The 16,037-nt window shown below is 46.8% G+C and overlaps 1 protein-coding gene across 3 annotated transcripts in view; it reads right to left on the reverse strand.

The window, feature by feature from the left end:
* Positions 1 to 1,425: 1,425 nt before the first annotated feature.
* Positions 1,426 to 16,037, reverse strand: part of LOC144611128 (NACHT, LRR and PYD domains-containing protein 3-like) — a 65,147-nt gene continuing 50,535 nt past the window's right edge. For 2 of the 3 annotated variants that reach the window (XM_078430190.1, XM_078430191.1), the window contains exons 12-13: positions 14,929 to 15,096; positions 12,788 to 14,231 (exon numbers count right to left, since the gene is read on the reverse strand). In XM_078430190.1, coding sequence (XP_078286316.1) covers positions 14,144 to 14,231; positions 14,929 to 15,096 — 256 coding nt within the window. In that variant the 3' untranslated portion in view covers positions 12,788 to 14,143. Of the gene's footprint in view, positions 1,993 to 12,787; positions 14,232 to 14,928; positions 15,097 to 16,037 lie in introns of those variants that run through there. The other variant, XR_013549481.1, reaches the window with a different exon arrangement.

Raw genomic sequence — 16,037 nt, forward strand, 5'->3', positions numbered from 1 at the left:
TCTCCCCTTCTCCCCTCTTTCTCGATATTTATCGAGGATGGGAGTTTCAGAGTTAATGTGTACAGATTGCATGCTGCGCGTGGTGAGCCTGATTTACTTACTTCAGATTGCCAGCTAAAGTAATGCAGATTGTTTTAATATACAATAGACAATAGACAATAGACAATAGGTGCAGGAGTAGGCCATTCAGCCCTTAGAGCCAGCACCGCCATTCAATGTGATCATGGCTGATCATTCTCAATCAGTACCCCGTTCCTGCCTTCTCCCCATACCCCCCTGACTCCGCTATCCTTAAGAGCTCTATCCAGCTCTCTCTTGAATGCATTCAGAGAATTGGCCTCCACTGCCTTCTGAGGCAGAGAATTCCACAGATTCACAGCTCTCTGACTGAAAATGTTTTTCCTCATCTCAGTTCTAAATGGCCTACCCTTTATTATTAAACTGTGGCCCCTTGTTCTGGACTCCCCCAACATTAGGAACGTGTTTCCTGCCTCTAACGTGTCCAACCCCCTAATAATCTTATACGTTTCGATAAGATCTCCTCTCATCCTTCTAAATTCCAGTTTATACAAACCTAGCCGCTCCAGTCTTTCAACATACGACAGTCCCGCCATTCCGGGAATTAACCTAGTAAACCTACGCTGCAAGAATGTCCTTCCTCAAATTTGGAGACCAAAACTGCACACAGTACTCCAGGTGTGGTCTCACTATGGCCCTATACAACTGCAGAAGGACCTCTTTGCTCCTATACTAATCACCTCTTGTTATGAAGGCCATCATTCCATTGGCTTTCTTCACTGCCTGCTGTACCTGCATGCTTCCTTTCAGTGACTGATGCACTAGGACACCCAGATCTCGTTGTACGTTTTGCATAACTGCAGATGGTGTTTTGTGAAGGAAAAGGCCCAATTGCAAGTAGTACTGCAGGGAACAAGTCTGTTCTGGACGATAAGAAGCGGTGCAGAAAAGTGCTGATTGTGTGATTGCGTGACTACTCATGTATAAAAATACTGCCGGTGCACAAAATCATTGAGTGGGACCGCGATAAGCTGCAAGGATGTGACCACACTCGCAGTGACTTTCCCACTCCCGCCAGCGTAATAAAGTTGTGTCTTTGCGATCAGTTTCTGTGTAATGGCAGTTTCTATACCATCTCCAAATCCCACTTCGATAGCCATTACTTCTCGGGGATGAAATGTGGTTATACCTTACGCACACGTCGCACCCTGACATGACAAAACGAGTCTTCCAAACTCCTTTTCTTCATTAATTGGTTTTATTAAAGTAGCACAAATCATAGAGTGATTCATCAGTTTCCGTACTTTAACTTCTTCAAACAATATCTAGAAATTCTTGCAGTTATTACCGTATGGTTCTTACAAATATAACCGGTGCGAGCGCATGGTAAAGAACTGTATGCTCACCATCCTCCGAGTCAAAACTGACCCACAACCTCTGTCAACACACTAGCCTCCTCCCATCTCGACACTCCCAATTACGCATTAAGTCACACCCACAAGCAGGCAAAAAAGACATAAACTAGAAATATTAAAACATAGCCATAACACAATGACAATAACTGAATTAAGCATAAATGGCTCCTACATCCCGGCCCCTAATTGTTCTGCGTATAGAACGAAGCAATTACTAATAGATATCAAAGGAGCTATAAAAGCTTAATATTCATCCAATATCAAAACAATACGCATTACATATACATCAGCGTACAAATTTCTTTCGCAATTCTTCAATCTTCTCCTTCACCTTCCAGAAGCAGGCATATCTTGGTTATTGGTCTTACCAAAATTTTGTCTGACTGCGGACTGGCTTTAACGCTGGCGTGGTCGGCAGGATCTCGCTGGGACCATCTCCGACGACTGAGTAAGTGGCCACGACGAGACCAGGACCGCGAGGGGGGCACTATTGGGTCCATTCAGTCTCAACTCCGGAGCGAGTTCCCGGGAATACCGTGGTCTCTCGTCTGAGGTTGATCTAGTTATATAGACAAAGATTAGGTGAATTGGGTATTCAGACAAGTTCAAGCCAGTCTCTGGGAAGAAATCCGGTGTGAAGTAAGAAAAGTTTTTCAGGAAATACGGTGGGTCAGGCTTTGGACAAAAGCAACAGTTGGTTAAAAAAACACAGGCGCCAAATCGAGAAAACCCCGGGGACCCCTTCTCTGGCATAGCGACCCTGTTCATAGACGAAGAAGAGGAGCAACGCGACTTATAATGGAAGGTTCCTTCACCCCCTTATGCCCCGCAAACCCAGGGCAGCCAAGCAGCAGGAGGCAGGGTTCAATGCGCAACGTTGCAAGCACTGGCCCTTCACCCCCACAGTAATTAATGCAGCGCCCACACTGGCGCCTCCGATCCGGTCTCCCAGGGCCTCCCTTTCCCGACAGTCAATAGACAATAGGTGCAGGAGGAGGCCATTCGGCCCTTCGAACCAGCACCGCCATTCAATGTGATCACGGCTGATCATTCTCAATCAATACCCCGTTCCTGCCTTCTTCCCATACCCCCTGACTCCGCTTTCCTTAAGAGCTCTATCCAGCTCTCTCTTGAATGCATTCAGAGAATTGGCCTCCACTGCCTTCTGAGGCAGAGAATTCCACAGATTCACAACTCTATGACTGAAAACGTTTTTCCTCATCTCCGTCCTAAATGCCCTACCCCTTATTCTTAAACGGTGGCCCCTGGTTCTGGACTCCCCCAACATTGGGAACATGTTTCCTGCCTCTAACGTGTCCAACCCCTTAATAATCTTATACGTTTCGATAAGATCTCCTCTCATCCTAAATTCCAGTGTATACAAGCCTAGTCGCTCCAATCTTTCAACATATGAAAGTCCCGCCATTCCGGGAATTAACATAGTAAATCTACGCTGCACGCCCTCAATAGCAAGAATATCCTTCCTCAAATTTGGAGACCAAAACTGCACAGGACAGCCGCACAGACCTCCTCACTTAGGATCCACGTCGGCCCACAGATCTGAAGGGTCTCGACCCGAAACGTCACCCATTCTTTCTCTCAAAAGGAGCTGCCCGACCTGCTGAGTTACTCCAGCATTTTGTGAAATAAATACCTTGTGCGAATAGAATGGCCTTGCCAGACATGGGAGAGGTCAGGGCTCTACAGAAGGACACCTCTGCTGCGCAACATGGTTTATGGAAACCAGAGGGACGTGACACCGATCTTTGGCTCACCCCTCTTGGACAAGTTTGTGTACCTGATACCTTCCTGGCTTCCCTCCTTAATTGCATCCATTCGCTGACGCACGATGGAAAGGAGGGAATGATGAGAATGGCGAAAGAACCTGGTGGCTTCCGAAGATCGGCCAGGAAACGTTGAAATAAGCTTCTGAATGTGGAATTTGTAAACGAAACAACCCAGGGAAAGTGTTAAAATGTTCAAAGGGATTGACGCCGATGCTCAGCGCCGGAGACTCAGGTTCGATCCTGACTACGGGCGCCGTCTGTACGGAGTTTGTACGTTATCCCCGTGACCTGCGTGGGTTTTCTCCGAGATCTTCAGTTTCCTCCCACACTCCAAAGACGTGCAGGTATGTAGGTTAATTGACTGGGTAAATGTAAAAATTGTCCCTAGTGGGTGTAGGACAGTGTTAATGTGCGGGGATCGCTGGGCGGTCGGACTCGGTGGGCCGAAGGGGCTGTTTCCGCGCTGTATCTCTAAATCTAAATCTAAAAAATCTAAATCTCAGCACACCCGTTGAGTGTACAGTATACAAATAGATTTTACAGAACTACCGCGGCTACAGTGCTGCAAATATTGTTTGGTAATTGTGGATTTATTTAGCCGATGGAGAGAAGCTCTGCCAACTGTAAATGCTACAGCTGAAACCACGGTGAGGATCATTCTGAGGGAAATTATTCCCCGGTTGGAATTGCCTGCAACTATCAGCTCTGACATTGGTCCCCATTTTATGGCAAAAATAAATGAAGAGGTCTGCCCACATTTTCGCCTGAGACAACAATTCCATTGTGTCCACCATCCACAAGCTGCCTGGCATGGTTGAAAGGCCAATGGGACCCTGGAAACTAAACATAGAAACATAGAAAATAAGTGCAGGAATAGGCCATTCGGCCCCTCGAGCCTGCACCGCCATTTAATATGATCATGGCTGATCATCCAACTCAGTCTCCCTTACCTGCCTTCTCTCCATACCCCCTGATCACTATAGCCACAAGGGCCACATCTAACTCCCTCTTAAATATAGCCAATGAACTGGCCTCAACTACCTTCTGTGGCAGAGAATTCCACAGACTCACCACTCTCTGTGTGAAGAAACGTTTTCTCATCTCGGTCCTAAAAGACTTCCCCCTTATCCTTAAGCTGTGACCCCTGGTTCTGGACTTCCCCAACATCGGGAACAATCTTCCCGCATCTAGCCTCTCCAACCCCTTAAGAATTTTATATGTTTCAATAAGATCCCCCCTCAGTCTTCTAAATTCCAGCGAGTACAAGCCGAGTCTATCCAGTCTTTCTTCATATGAAAGTCCTGCCATCCCAGGGATCAATCTGGTGAACTAGCAGAGCTGATGGAGGAGACTGGGCTGAATTGGATAAAGGTAGTCCCGTTGGCTCTCTTTGACGCAGCATAGTCCCACTGGGCTGACAAACGCTCTATCAATCCCAGGTTCGTGAAACACAAAGGGCGACGACTAACACCCCCGAGGAACCAACGATGATGTTGAGGATGAACAACAACATTGCATGGACAATAACAGTACCAGTGATAAGACATCAAAGGCAGGGATCGAAAAGGCAAAAGGAAATCGAACGCAATACATGCAAGATAGAGTTGCTGCTTTACAGCGAATGCAGCGCCGGAGACTCAGGTTCGATCCTGACTACGGGTGCTGCACTGTAAGGAGTTTGTACGTTCTCCCCGTGACCTGCGTGGGTTTTCTCCGAGATCTTCGGTTTCCTCCCACACACCAAAGACGTACAGGTATGTAGGTTAATTGACTGGGTAAATGTAAAAATTGTCCCTAGTGGGTGTAGGATAGTGTTAATGTGCGCGGATCGCTGGGCGGCACGGACTTGGTGGGCCGAAAAGGCCTGTTTCCGCGCTGTATATATATGATATGATGATATGAAGATCAATTTATTCACAAAATGCTAGAGTAACTCAGCAGGTCAGGCAGCATCTCGGGAGAGAAGGAATGGGTGACGTTTCGGGTCGAGACCCTTCTTCAGACTGATGTCAGGGGGGCGGGACAAAGGAAGGATATAGGTGGAGACAGGAAGATAGAGGGAGATCTGGGAAGGAGGAGGGGAAGGGAGGAACAGAGGAACTATCTAAAGTTGGAGAAGTCGATGTTCATACCACTGGGCTGCAAACTGCCCAGGCGAAATATGAGGTGCTGTTCCTCCAATTTCCGGTGGGCCTCACTATGGCACTGGAGGAGGCCCATGACAGAAAGGTCAGACTGGGAATGGGAGGGGGAGTTGAAGTGCTCGGCCACCGGGAGATCAGGTTGGTTAATGCGGACCGAGCGCAGGTGTTGAGCGAAGCGATCGCTGAGCCTGTGCTTGGTTTCGCCGATGTAAATAAGTTGACATCTAGAGCAGCGGATGCAATAGATGAGGTTGGAGGAGGTGCAGGTGAACCTTTGTCTCACCTGGAAAGACTGTCTGGGTCCTTGGATGGAGTTGAGGGGGGAGGTAAAGGGACCGGTGTTGCATCTCGTGCGGTTGCAGGGGAAAGTGCCCGGGGTTGGGGTGGTTTGGGTAGGAAGGAACGAGTGGACCAGGGAGTCACGGAGGGAATGGTCTCTGCGGAGCGCAGAGAGGGGAGGGGATGGGAAGATATGGCCAGTGGTGGGGTCCCTTTATAGGTGACGGAAATGTTGGTGGATGATATGTTGGATCCGCTGGCTGGTGGGGTGGAAGGTGAGAACACATGTCCTTGTTGCGAGTGGGGGGAGGGGGAGCAAGAGCGGATCATGCAAGATCAAGCTGTTCTGCATTCACCCCATGAGATAGACAATGATGTACAACAAGCTGGAGGTCCACAAGGACAAAACGTTACGGGAAGCTTCGGAGATAGTGTTCAAGCTGATGGAACTAGAAGATGTGCTTCCACTCGACCGCTGCCGGCTGGTCAAGCACAACGAGCTTTACGATTACCTGGAGCATTCGTACAAGGGAGAAGGGGAGACCCCTGTGGGGATGCTGCTCGGTGGAGGCAAGTCATCTTACATGTTTGACCTGCTGCTGGAGACCAGGCGACCGGAGCAGAACTTTCAACCGTACAAGTCGGGGGAAGTGATGGCGAAGGTGCACGTGGTTAACCTGAAGACAGAAACCCTGGCTCCACCCGTCTATGTTATATCATATCATATCATCATATCATATCATCATATATATACAGCCGGAAACAGGCCTTTTCGGCCCACCAAGTCCGTGCAGCCCAGCGATCCCCGTACACCAACACTATCCTACACCCACTAGGGACAATTTTTACATTTACCCAGCCAACTAACCTACATACCTGTACGTCTTTGGAGTACCTGTTCGGCCCTACTTCGACCAAACTGTGGCCGAGTTCAAGCAGATCATTTCCCAGGCTACGGAAATCTCTGCTGAACACATGCGCATCAACAGACAATAGGTGCAGGAGGAGGCCATTCGGCCCTTCGAGCCTGTACGCACCACCATTCAATATGATCATGGCTGACCATTCTCAATCACTACCCCGTTCCTGCCTTCTCCCCATACCCCCTGATTCCGCTATCCTTAAGAGATCTATCTAGCTCTCTCTCGAATGCATTCAGAGAATTGGCCTCCACTGCCATCTGAGGTGGAGAATTCCACAGATTCACAACTCTGACTGAAAAAGTTTTTCCTCATCTCCGTTCTAAATGGTCTACCCCTTATTCTTAAACTATGGCCCCTTGTTCTGGACTCCCCCAACATTGGGAACATGTTTCCTGCCTCTAACGTGTCCAACCCCTTAATAATCTTATACGTTTCGATAAGATCCCCTGTCATCCTTCTAAATTCCAGTGTACACAAGCCTAGTCGCTCCAGTCTTTCATCATATGATAGTCCCGCCATTCCGAGAATTAACCTAGTGAACCTACGCTGAACCTTGCTATAGTGAACCTCAATAGCAAGAATATCCTTCCTCAAATTTGGAGAGGGGGAGAAGGCAGGAACGGGGTACTGATTGAGAGTGATCAGCCATGATCGCATTGAATGGCGGTGCTGGCTCGAAGGGCTGAATGGCCTACTCCTGCACCTATTGTCTATTGTCTATTGTCTATTGAGACAAAAACTGCACACATTACTCCAGGTGCACTCTCACTAGGGCCTTGTTCTAGAGCACTAGGGCATCGTTCTGGAGCGCTGTTACAATGGTCTGTGGCTGCTCCATGTGGCCAGCAAAATACTGAAGGCTGAATGATTCTTCAGGAGTAACAAGATATTTGTTGAAAACTTGAAAGTTTAAGTATAAGGGGTATGCCGTTTAGAACGGAGATGAGGAAAAACTTTTTCACTCAGAGTAGTAAATCTGTGGAATTCTCTGCCTCAGGAGGCAGTGGAGGCCAATTCTCTGAATGCATTCAAGAGAGAGTTCGATAGAGCTCTTAAGGGTAGTGGAGTCAGGGGGTATGGGGACAAGGCAGGAACGGGGTACTGATTGTGAATGATCAGCCATGATTACATTGAATGCCGGTGCTGGCTCGAAGGGCCGAATGGCCTATTCCTGCACCTATTGTCTATTGTCTATTGGGCAAGCAGGATAATCAGGCACCGTTCATCGAATCACAGCTCTGGCATCCACTGCACCAGCATGCCAACACCATTCGGCTTTACGTGTCGTTGCCAGCACAATCATCAGCCCCCTCCACTTTAGAATAACTTTACAAGAAATTAAACTAATATTTGATCGCCCTTCTCTGCCCTCTCTCCTCCACCTCCTTCTCAGCCTTTCTCTCCCTCCCTCTCCACTGTTTATGAATAAGTTTACAATAATAAATTAAACTAGTATTTGATACCACCTTCTCCCTCTCTCTCCCTCTCTCCCCTATTCCTCACCCCTCTCTCTTCCCCACTCTCTCTCTCCCTCTCCTATCTCCCCCTCTCTTTGTTGCATTCCCTCTGAGACCCTGATCTAGTTCAACAACAGCAAGCCCTGGTTCACATCAGAACTCAGACAGCTCCGCCAGTCAAAAGATGAGGCCTACAGGAACGAGGATACAAACCTCTTCAGGCAGGCCAAGTACAAGCTGAGACGAAGAATCCGAGGTGCCAAGGAAAGGTGCTCTGAGAAGCTGAGGAGCAGATTCTCAGCTAATGACTCCTTTTCAGTTTGGAAAGGCTTGCAAGAAATCTCCAGCTACAAGAGGAACCTCCCCCCCCCCCATGCAATCACCACTTCACACTCACTTACAGCGTGACTCCAGTCTGCAAAGTGCACCCTCGTCCACTCCCCCCCCCCCCCCCTCCTAGCTGCCCAACATCAGTCTGGCCACTTCTCCATCTCCAACAATAGAAATTGTGGAGTTGGAGAGGCTATTCAGAAGACATAAAAACATAGAAAATAGGTGCAGGAGTAGGCCATTCGGCCCTTCGAGCCTGTACGCACTGCCATTCAATATGATCATGGCTGATCATCCAGCTCAGTAACCTGTACCTGCCTTCTCTCCATACCCCCTGATCCCTTTAGCCACAAGGGCCACATCTAACTCCCTCTTAAATATAGCCAATGAACTGGCCTCAACTACCTTCTGTGGCAGAGAATTCCACAGACTCACCACTCTCTGTGTGAAGAAATGTTTTCTCATCTCGGTCCTAAAAGACTCCCCCTTTATCCTTACGCTGCGACCCCTGGTTCTGGACTTCCCCAACATCGGGAACAATCTTCCCGCATCTAGCCTCTCCAACCCCTTAAGATTTTTATATGTTTCAATAAGATCCCCCCTCGGTCTTCTAAATTCCAGCGAGTATAAGCCGAGTCTATCCAGTCTTTCTTCATATGAAAGTCCTGCCATCCCAGGGATCAATCTGGTGAACCTTCTCTGTATTCCCTCTAAGGCTAGAATGTCTTTCCTCAGATTAGGAGACCAAAACTGTACACAATACTCCAGGTGGGGTCTCACCAAGGCCCTGTACAACTGCAGCAGAACCTCCCTGCTCCTATAGTCAAATCCTCTTGCTATGAATGCTAACATACCATTCGCTTTCTTCACTGCCTGCTGCACCTGCACGTTTGCTTTCAATGACTGGTGCACCATGACACCCAGGTCACGTTGCATCTCCCCTTTTCCTAATTGGCCACTATTCAGGTAATACTCTGCTTTCCTGTTCTTGCTGCCAAAGTGGATACCCTCACATTTAAGCCAGAAATCTCCAGGACCGGACGATGGAATATTGTGTACAGTTTTGGTCTCCTGATTTCAGGAAGGACATCCTTGTAATTGAGGCAGTGCAACGTAGGTTCACGAGATTGATCCCCGGGATGGCGGGGCTGTCATATGAAGAAAGGTTGAAAAGACTAGGCTTGTATTCACTGGAGTTTAGAAGGATGAGAGGGGATCTTCTATAAACATATAAAATTATAAAAGGAATGGACAAGCTAGATGCAGGAAAAATGTTCCCAATATTGGGGGAGTCCAGAACCAGGGACCACACAGTCTAAGAATAAAGGGGAGGCCAGTTAAAACTGAGGTGAGAAGAAGCTTTTCCACCCAGAGTTGTAAATTTGTGAAATTCTCTGCCACAGAGGGCAGTGGAAGCCAAATCATTGGATGGATTTAAGAGAGTTAGATAGAGCTCTAGGGGCTAGAACCACGTAAAGCGGGAGAGACGGGAGCAAGAGTGCTGAATGGGGCTGCCACCCTGCCCAGTTAAACTTTATGCGGGTTGGATCATACAACTGCCGCGGGCTATGCCTGGGTAACAACGCAGGAGACAAAAGTTCCTTGTTTGCAAAGCATATGCTGGTTTTGTGTCGATAACACTCTTATATTATCCAGCCAAAAGCTCCTACCTGCAGATAGTTATTCTTACATAAGTGAGGCCTGGCACTCTACATCATGGCTTGACCACTGCATTAGCACTGCTGATGCTCATGATATTCTAAGATCTATGGAGATTGTGTATGAGGCATCTATGTCTGATCATGTTCCTTTTGTTATGGCACTCGATTGGGGCAGTCTCCCGGAGATGTCTCAGGAGGTTAATAGTGCCTGTAAGGCTAAACTGGATTGGTCTAAGCTCTCAGATGAGGATGTGATGTTATACTATGGGAGAACTGATGTCCTTCTAAGTAATGTATATCTACCCAGAGATGCGATTATGTGTACTGATGTGAATTGTAATAACAACGCTCACTGTAAGGACCTGTATAATTGTATTGTGGGTGCTGTGTATGAAGCTAGTAGGCCATGCTTTACTCACTCTGATAAAAGACACAGCATTAAGCCAGGGTGGAATAAACATGTGGCTGCTCATCATGCTGAAGGCTTTGGTCCTGGCAGGTAGGCCCAGAGAGGGGCCTGTCCTGGATCACAAAAAGCTTAGTAATGCTCGGTATAAATATGCAGTTCGTTATATCAGCAAACACGAACAATTAATGAGAGCAGACTCTATGGCTGATAAGCTCCTTGGTAACGATGTTACTGGCTTCTGGAAGGAGGTGAGAGCTCTGAACAGAGGCAGTACATCGTTACCATGTACCATAGAAGGAGTCTCAGGAGCCGACAACATAGCTGATTTGTGGAGGCAACATTTCTCTGAGCTATTCAATTGTATTAAAAGTGATCCCTACAAAGTGGGCAACATTACCAACAGTGACAAAGTGGGAATCACAGCCAATAAGGTCTATCAAGCAATCACACAGCTAGCTGATAACAAAGCTAGTGGCTTAGATCAGATCACTGCAGAGCACCTCAAACTTGCAAGCCCGAGGGTTGCTGCCCTTCTTGCAATCTGTTTTTACTGGCCTTATGAATCATGGTCTGTTACCGGACTCCATGTTGTCCGTTACTCTGGTGCCTGTCATCAAGGACAAAGCGGGCAAGGTGGGGAGCTTGGATAATTACAGACCGATTGCTCTAGCCAGTGTGTTATCCAAAGTCCTGGAAATAATTTTATTAGATAGATTATGTTTTTATTTGGGTACTACAGACAACCAGTTTGGCTTCAAGGCTAAGCATGGTACTGATTTATGTATCTATGCCCTGAAGGAAATGGTTGAAATGTATAGAAGGCAGAATTCCTCTGTGTTAATTGGTTTTATTGATGCCTCTAAAGCTTTTGATCGAGTCAACCATCATAAGCTGTTCCAAAAACTGAGTCAAAGAGGAGTGCCTAACAGTATAATTAGGGTCCTGGCATATTGGTATGCCAACCAGAGCATGCAGGTCAAATGGGGTAATGCAGTCTCTGTACCATTTGGTGTTGGTAATGGGGTTCGCCAGGGGGGGCTACTCTCACCAGCCCTCTTTAATGTGTACATGAATGATTTATCTGACCAGCTTAGAGGCTGTAAAACAGGATGTATGATTGGTAACACCCTGGTAAACCATCTTATGTATGCCGATGATCTGGTGGTTTTTTCTCCTAGCAGTGCTGGGTTTCAGCAGATGTTGAATATATGCTCTGAATATGGTGTCCAATTTGACGTGAAATACAATGCTAAAAAGAGCGTTGTCATGATTTGTAAAGTAAAAGGGGACAAAGATCTAGTCTTCCCATCATTTTACCTGTCAGGGCAGGTTCTATCTGTCTGCTGTAAAGCTAAGTATCTGGGACATGTCATCACCGATCAAATGTCTGATGATGAGGACATGTATAGACAGCGCCGCATGTTGTATGCACAAGCTAACATGTTGGTTAGGAAATTCCACTGGTGCTCAGGAAATGTCAAGATAAACCTGTTTAGAGCGTACTGTACTCCTCTTTACACTGCTCCTTTGTGGATAAAGTTTAATAAGTCAAGCATCCATAAACTTAAGGTTGCCTATAATGACTGCATGCGCATATTGCTTAGAAAGCCAAGGTGGTGCAGTGCAAGTGAATTGTTTTGTAGTGCAGGAGTCAATACGTTTTATGCCCTGTTGAGGAATCTCATGTTTAAATTTATATGCCGATTGAATGGTTCTCAGAATTCCATCATTGTGCTGCTGGTAAATCCTGGTTTCAGTGCCGTGAGATACCTGGCACCTATATGGAAACATTGGTATTGTTGCCTTTTCTAATTTAATTTAATTTTATATGTATATACTGTATACTGTATGTGTATTCTAATGGACCATGAGTCTGCTTAATAAAATTGTAATTAATTTAATAACATCACCCTTCAGCCTCAACGTTCCCAGGAATAAGGTTTTACCCTTCCTGCCTCTCAACTCCCCTATTTACCAAGGCATTTATGGGTGGCATAGCAGTAGATCTACCGCCTGACGCCATCTAACTACGGTTGCTGTCTTGCAGAGTTTATACATTCACCCGGTGACAGCCTGGTGTCCTCTGGGTCATGATCCTGCCCTGGTTCGACTTTCCCAAATGCAACACCTCGCACATATTTAAACTTCACGAACCACTTCCCAGACCATTTGCCCAATTGTGCAAAATCCTGCTGTAATTTGTGATAATCATCTTCGCTATCTATGATACGACCCACTATCCTCAAACTTACTAACCAAGAGTTGCCCTCCTTTCATATGTACATCGAGACAGAAAGTGTCTAAAATGTTTCTGAACATCACATGCATCTCAGTCAGTATCCAAGTCTAGTACGTCTGCTTTGTATCATCATAGATATCACGAATCACTTGCAGTAGTTTATTGTGCACGTGGTCAATAACATAACAACCCTTATAAAACACTGAATGAAATAATGATCGGTGAATGAAACGTTACAGAACATTTCACAAATGAATCACAATAATGCCCAATTGATAAAGTAGCATGCAAGAAATAGTCAGGAATGTCAATAGACAATAGGTGCAGGAGGAGACCATTCGGCACTTCGAGCCACACCGCCATTCAATATGATCATGGCTGATCATTCTCAATCAGTACCCCGTTCCTGCCTTCTCCCCATACCCCCTGACTCCGCTATCCTTAAGAGCTCTATCTAGCTCCCTCTTGAATGCATTCAGAGAATTGGCCTCCACTGCCATCTGAGGCAGAGAATTCCACAGATTCACAACTCTCTGACTGAAATAAGTTTTTCCTCATCTCAGTTCTAAATGGCCTACCCCTTATTCTTATACTGTGGCCCCTGGTTCTGGACTCCCCCAACATTGGGAACATGTTTCCTGCCTCTAACGTGTCCAACCCCTTAATAATCTTATGTCACAGTAATTCATTGTGTGAAGTATCAGTGGCTAGTTTAGTTTAGAGATGCAGCGCGGAAACAGGCTTGGTCCACCGGGTCAATGCCAACCAACAATCCACGCACATTAACACTATCCTATACCCACTAGGGACAATTTTTACATTTACCAAGCCAATTATGACATGTATGTCTTGAGTGTGGAAGGAAACCGAAGATCCTGGAGAAAACCCACGCAGGTTACGGGGAGAACGTACAAACTCCGTACTGATAGCACCCGTAGTCGAGATCGAACCCGGGACTCCGGCCCAGCATTCGCTATAAGGCAGCAACTCTACCGCTGCGCCACCGTGACGCCCAACAAAGAGGTTTGTTTAACGACTGGACATAATACATAGCTGTACTTCAAAATGGACTTGAGCATTACCACTCCGAAGTCATCGCTGCACCGTCTTCAACAGCTTGATCAACATAATTTCCCCGATCAAATCAACCCTAGGATTAGGGAGTAAGATTCTCGTTCTTCAACTGCCCAAACTGAGCTCATCCTGGGCCATTCCTTTCCCTGTATTTGCACAGGGCTCAAGTTGGAGATACCCAGGCTGAGATGTCCCGCAGATCAATTGACAAGGCGAGGGCGCTGGAGATATACGAGTAAGGATTGGGCCTGTCCTGTCTACACGGGTGGCAGCACATGTTCACCTCGAGGTGTGGGTGGATGGGGATTAATCTGCAGCACAGCCCTTTGAACAGGATGGCAGGGACTCGGGGAAACTGGTCAAAAACATCACCATCCCCAGGATGGAAATATTTCTTCTTGAAATTGTCACAGTTTAATATTTAATCCTTTTCTGAGTCCGCGCAGAGACTTCAGTTGGTCCTGTCCATCTGAACTGATCGGATTCCCCTGGAGTCTGAAACAGATTGAAGAATAAAGAGAGAATAAGGAGATTGAACATTGTCAATAACGGAATGAAGTTAATATTTCAACCACATTTACAGACAAATATCACCAGAATAGCATGCAAATCCATGGAGACTATATCACATTAAACTGTAACATAGGACATAGAAACATAGAAAATAGGTGCAGGAGTAGGCCATTCGGCCCTTCGAGCCTGCACCGCCATTCAATATGATCATGGCTGATCATCCAGCTCAGTAACCTGTACCTGCCTTCTCTCCACACCACCTGATCCCTTTAGCCATAAGGGCCACATCTAACTCCCTCTTAAATATAGCCAATGAACTGGCCTCAACTACCTTCTGTGGCAGAGAATTCCACAGACTTACCACTCTCTGTGTGAAGAAATGTTTTCTCATCTCGGTCCTAAAAGACTTCCCCCTTATCCTTAAGCTGTGACCCCTGGTTCTGGACTCCCCCAACATCGGGAACAATCTTCCCGCATCTAGCCTCTCCAACCCCTTAAGAATTTTATATGTTTCAATAAGATCCCCCCTCAGTCTTCTAAATTCCAGCGAGTACAAGCCGAGTCTATCCAGTCTTTCTTCATATGAAAGTCCTGCCATTCCAGGGATCAATCTGGTGAACCTTCTCTGTACTCCCTCTATGGCTAGAATGTCTTTCATTAGTGCAAGTAACACACTTACGTGATCTGCTTAAAATTCTTGCGTTTCTCTATGAGGCGGCGGAGAGCGGGAACAGATAAGTCTGTGAAAGAGTTTGCTCCCAGGTCCACAACTTTCAGTGAATGCATCTTCCTGAGACACAACGAGAGATCCTCCGTGCAAGAATCCGTCAGGCCATTCTTATACAGCCTGGGGATCAGATAGAGAAACAACAGGAGTCAGAGTCAGAGAGACTGTGGAAATGAGCCCTTTGGCCCAACATGTCCCAGCTACACTAGTCCCACCTGCCTGCATTTGGTCCATATCCCTCCAACCTGCTCTAACCATGTGCCTGTCTAACTGTTTCTTAAACATTGGGATAGTCCCAGCCTCAACTACCTCCTCTGGCAGCTTGCCCCATACACCCATTTGTGTGACCTGCCAGCACTGGTTATTGCACTAATGTTGACAGTAATGACAGAAGGACATGGAATCATGGACTTACAGCATCATGGAAACAGACCACTCAGCCAAACACGCCCACACCAGGCAAGGGCCACCTTCACGTTTCAACCCAATCTGCCAGTACTGAGCGTAAGCCTTCTATGTCATGATTCCTCAGGACTGTTGTGAAATGCTGCCAAAGTCTCAGCTTCCACTAATCTTTCTGTCTGTTCATTGCAGATACAACTTACTGGGAGTAAAAGGTTTGCCTCAGACCTCTCACACAGTGACTGGTGAACAAGGAAACCCAGGTCTCGTTGGACTTCCCTTTCCCCTAATCTGACACCATTGAGTTAATAATCTACCTCCTTGTTCTTGCTGCCAAAGTGGATAACCTCACATTTATCTACATTGTACTGCATCTGCCATGCTTCTGTCTTACCACTCAACCTGCCCAAGTCACCCTGCAACCACCTAGCATCCTCTTCGCGGTTCACACTGCCACCCAGCTCTGTGTCATCTGCAAATTTGCTAGTGTTACTTTTAATCCCATCATCTAAATCATATTATTAATATATATTGTAAATAGTTGTGGCCGCAGCACCGAGCCTTGTAGCACTCCACTCGCCACTGCCTGTCGGGTAGAGACGCATTGGGTCGAGTCTTGACCCGAAACGTCACCCTTTCCATCTCTCCTGAGTTGCTGC

The sequence above is a fragment of the Rhinoraja longicauda genome, chromosome 39 (assembly GCF_053455715.1).
Source record: "Rhinoraja longicauda isolate Sanriku21f chromosome 39, sRhiLon1.1, whole genome shotgun sequence".
In the NCBI taxonomy this organism is placed as follows: Eukaryota; Metazoa; Chordata; class Chondrichthyes; order Rajiformes; family Arhynchobatidae; genus Rhinoraja; species Rhinoraja longicauda.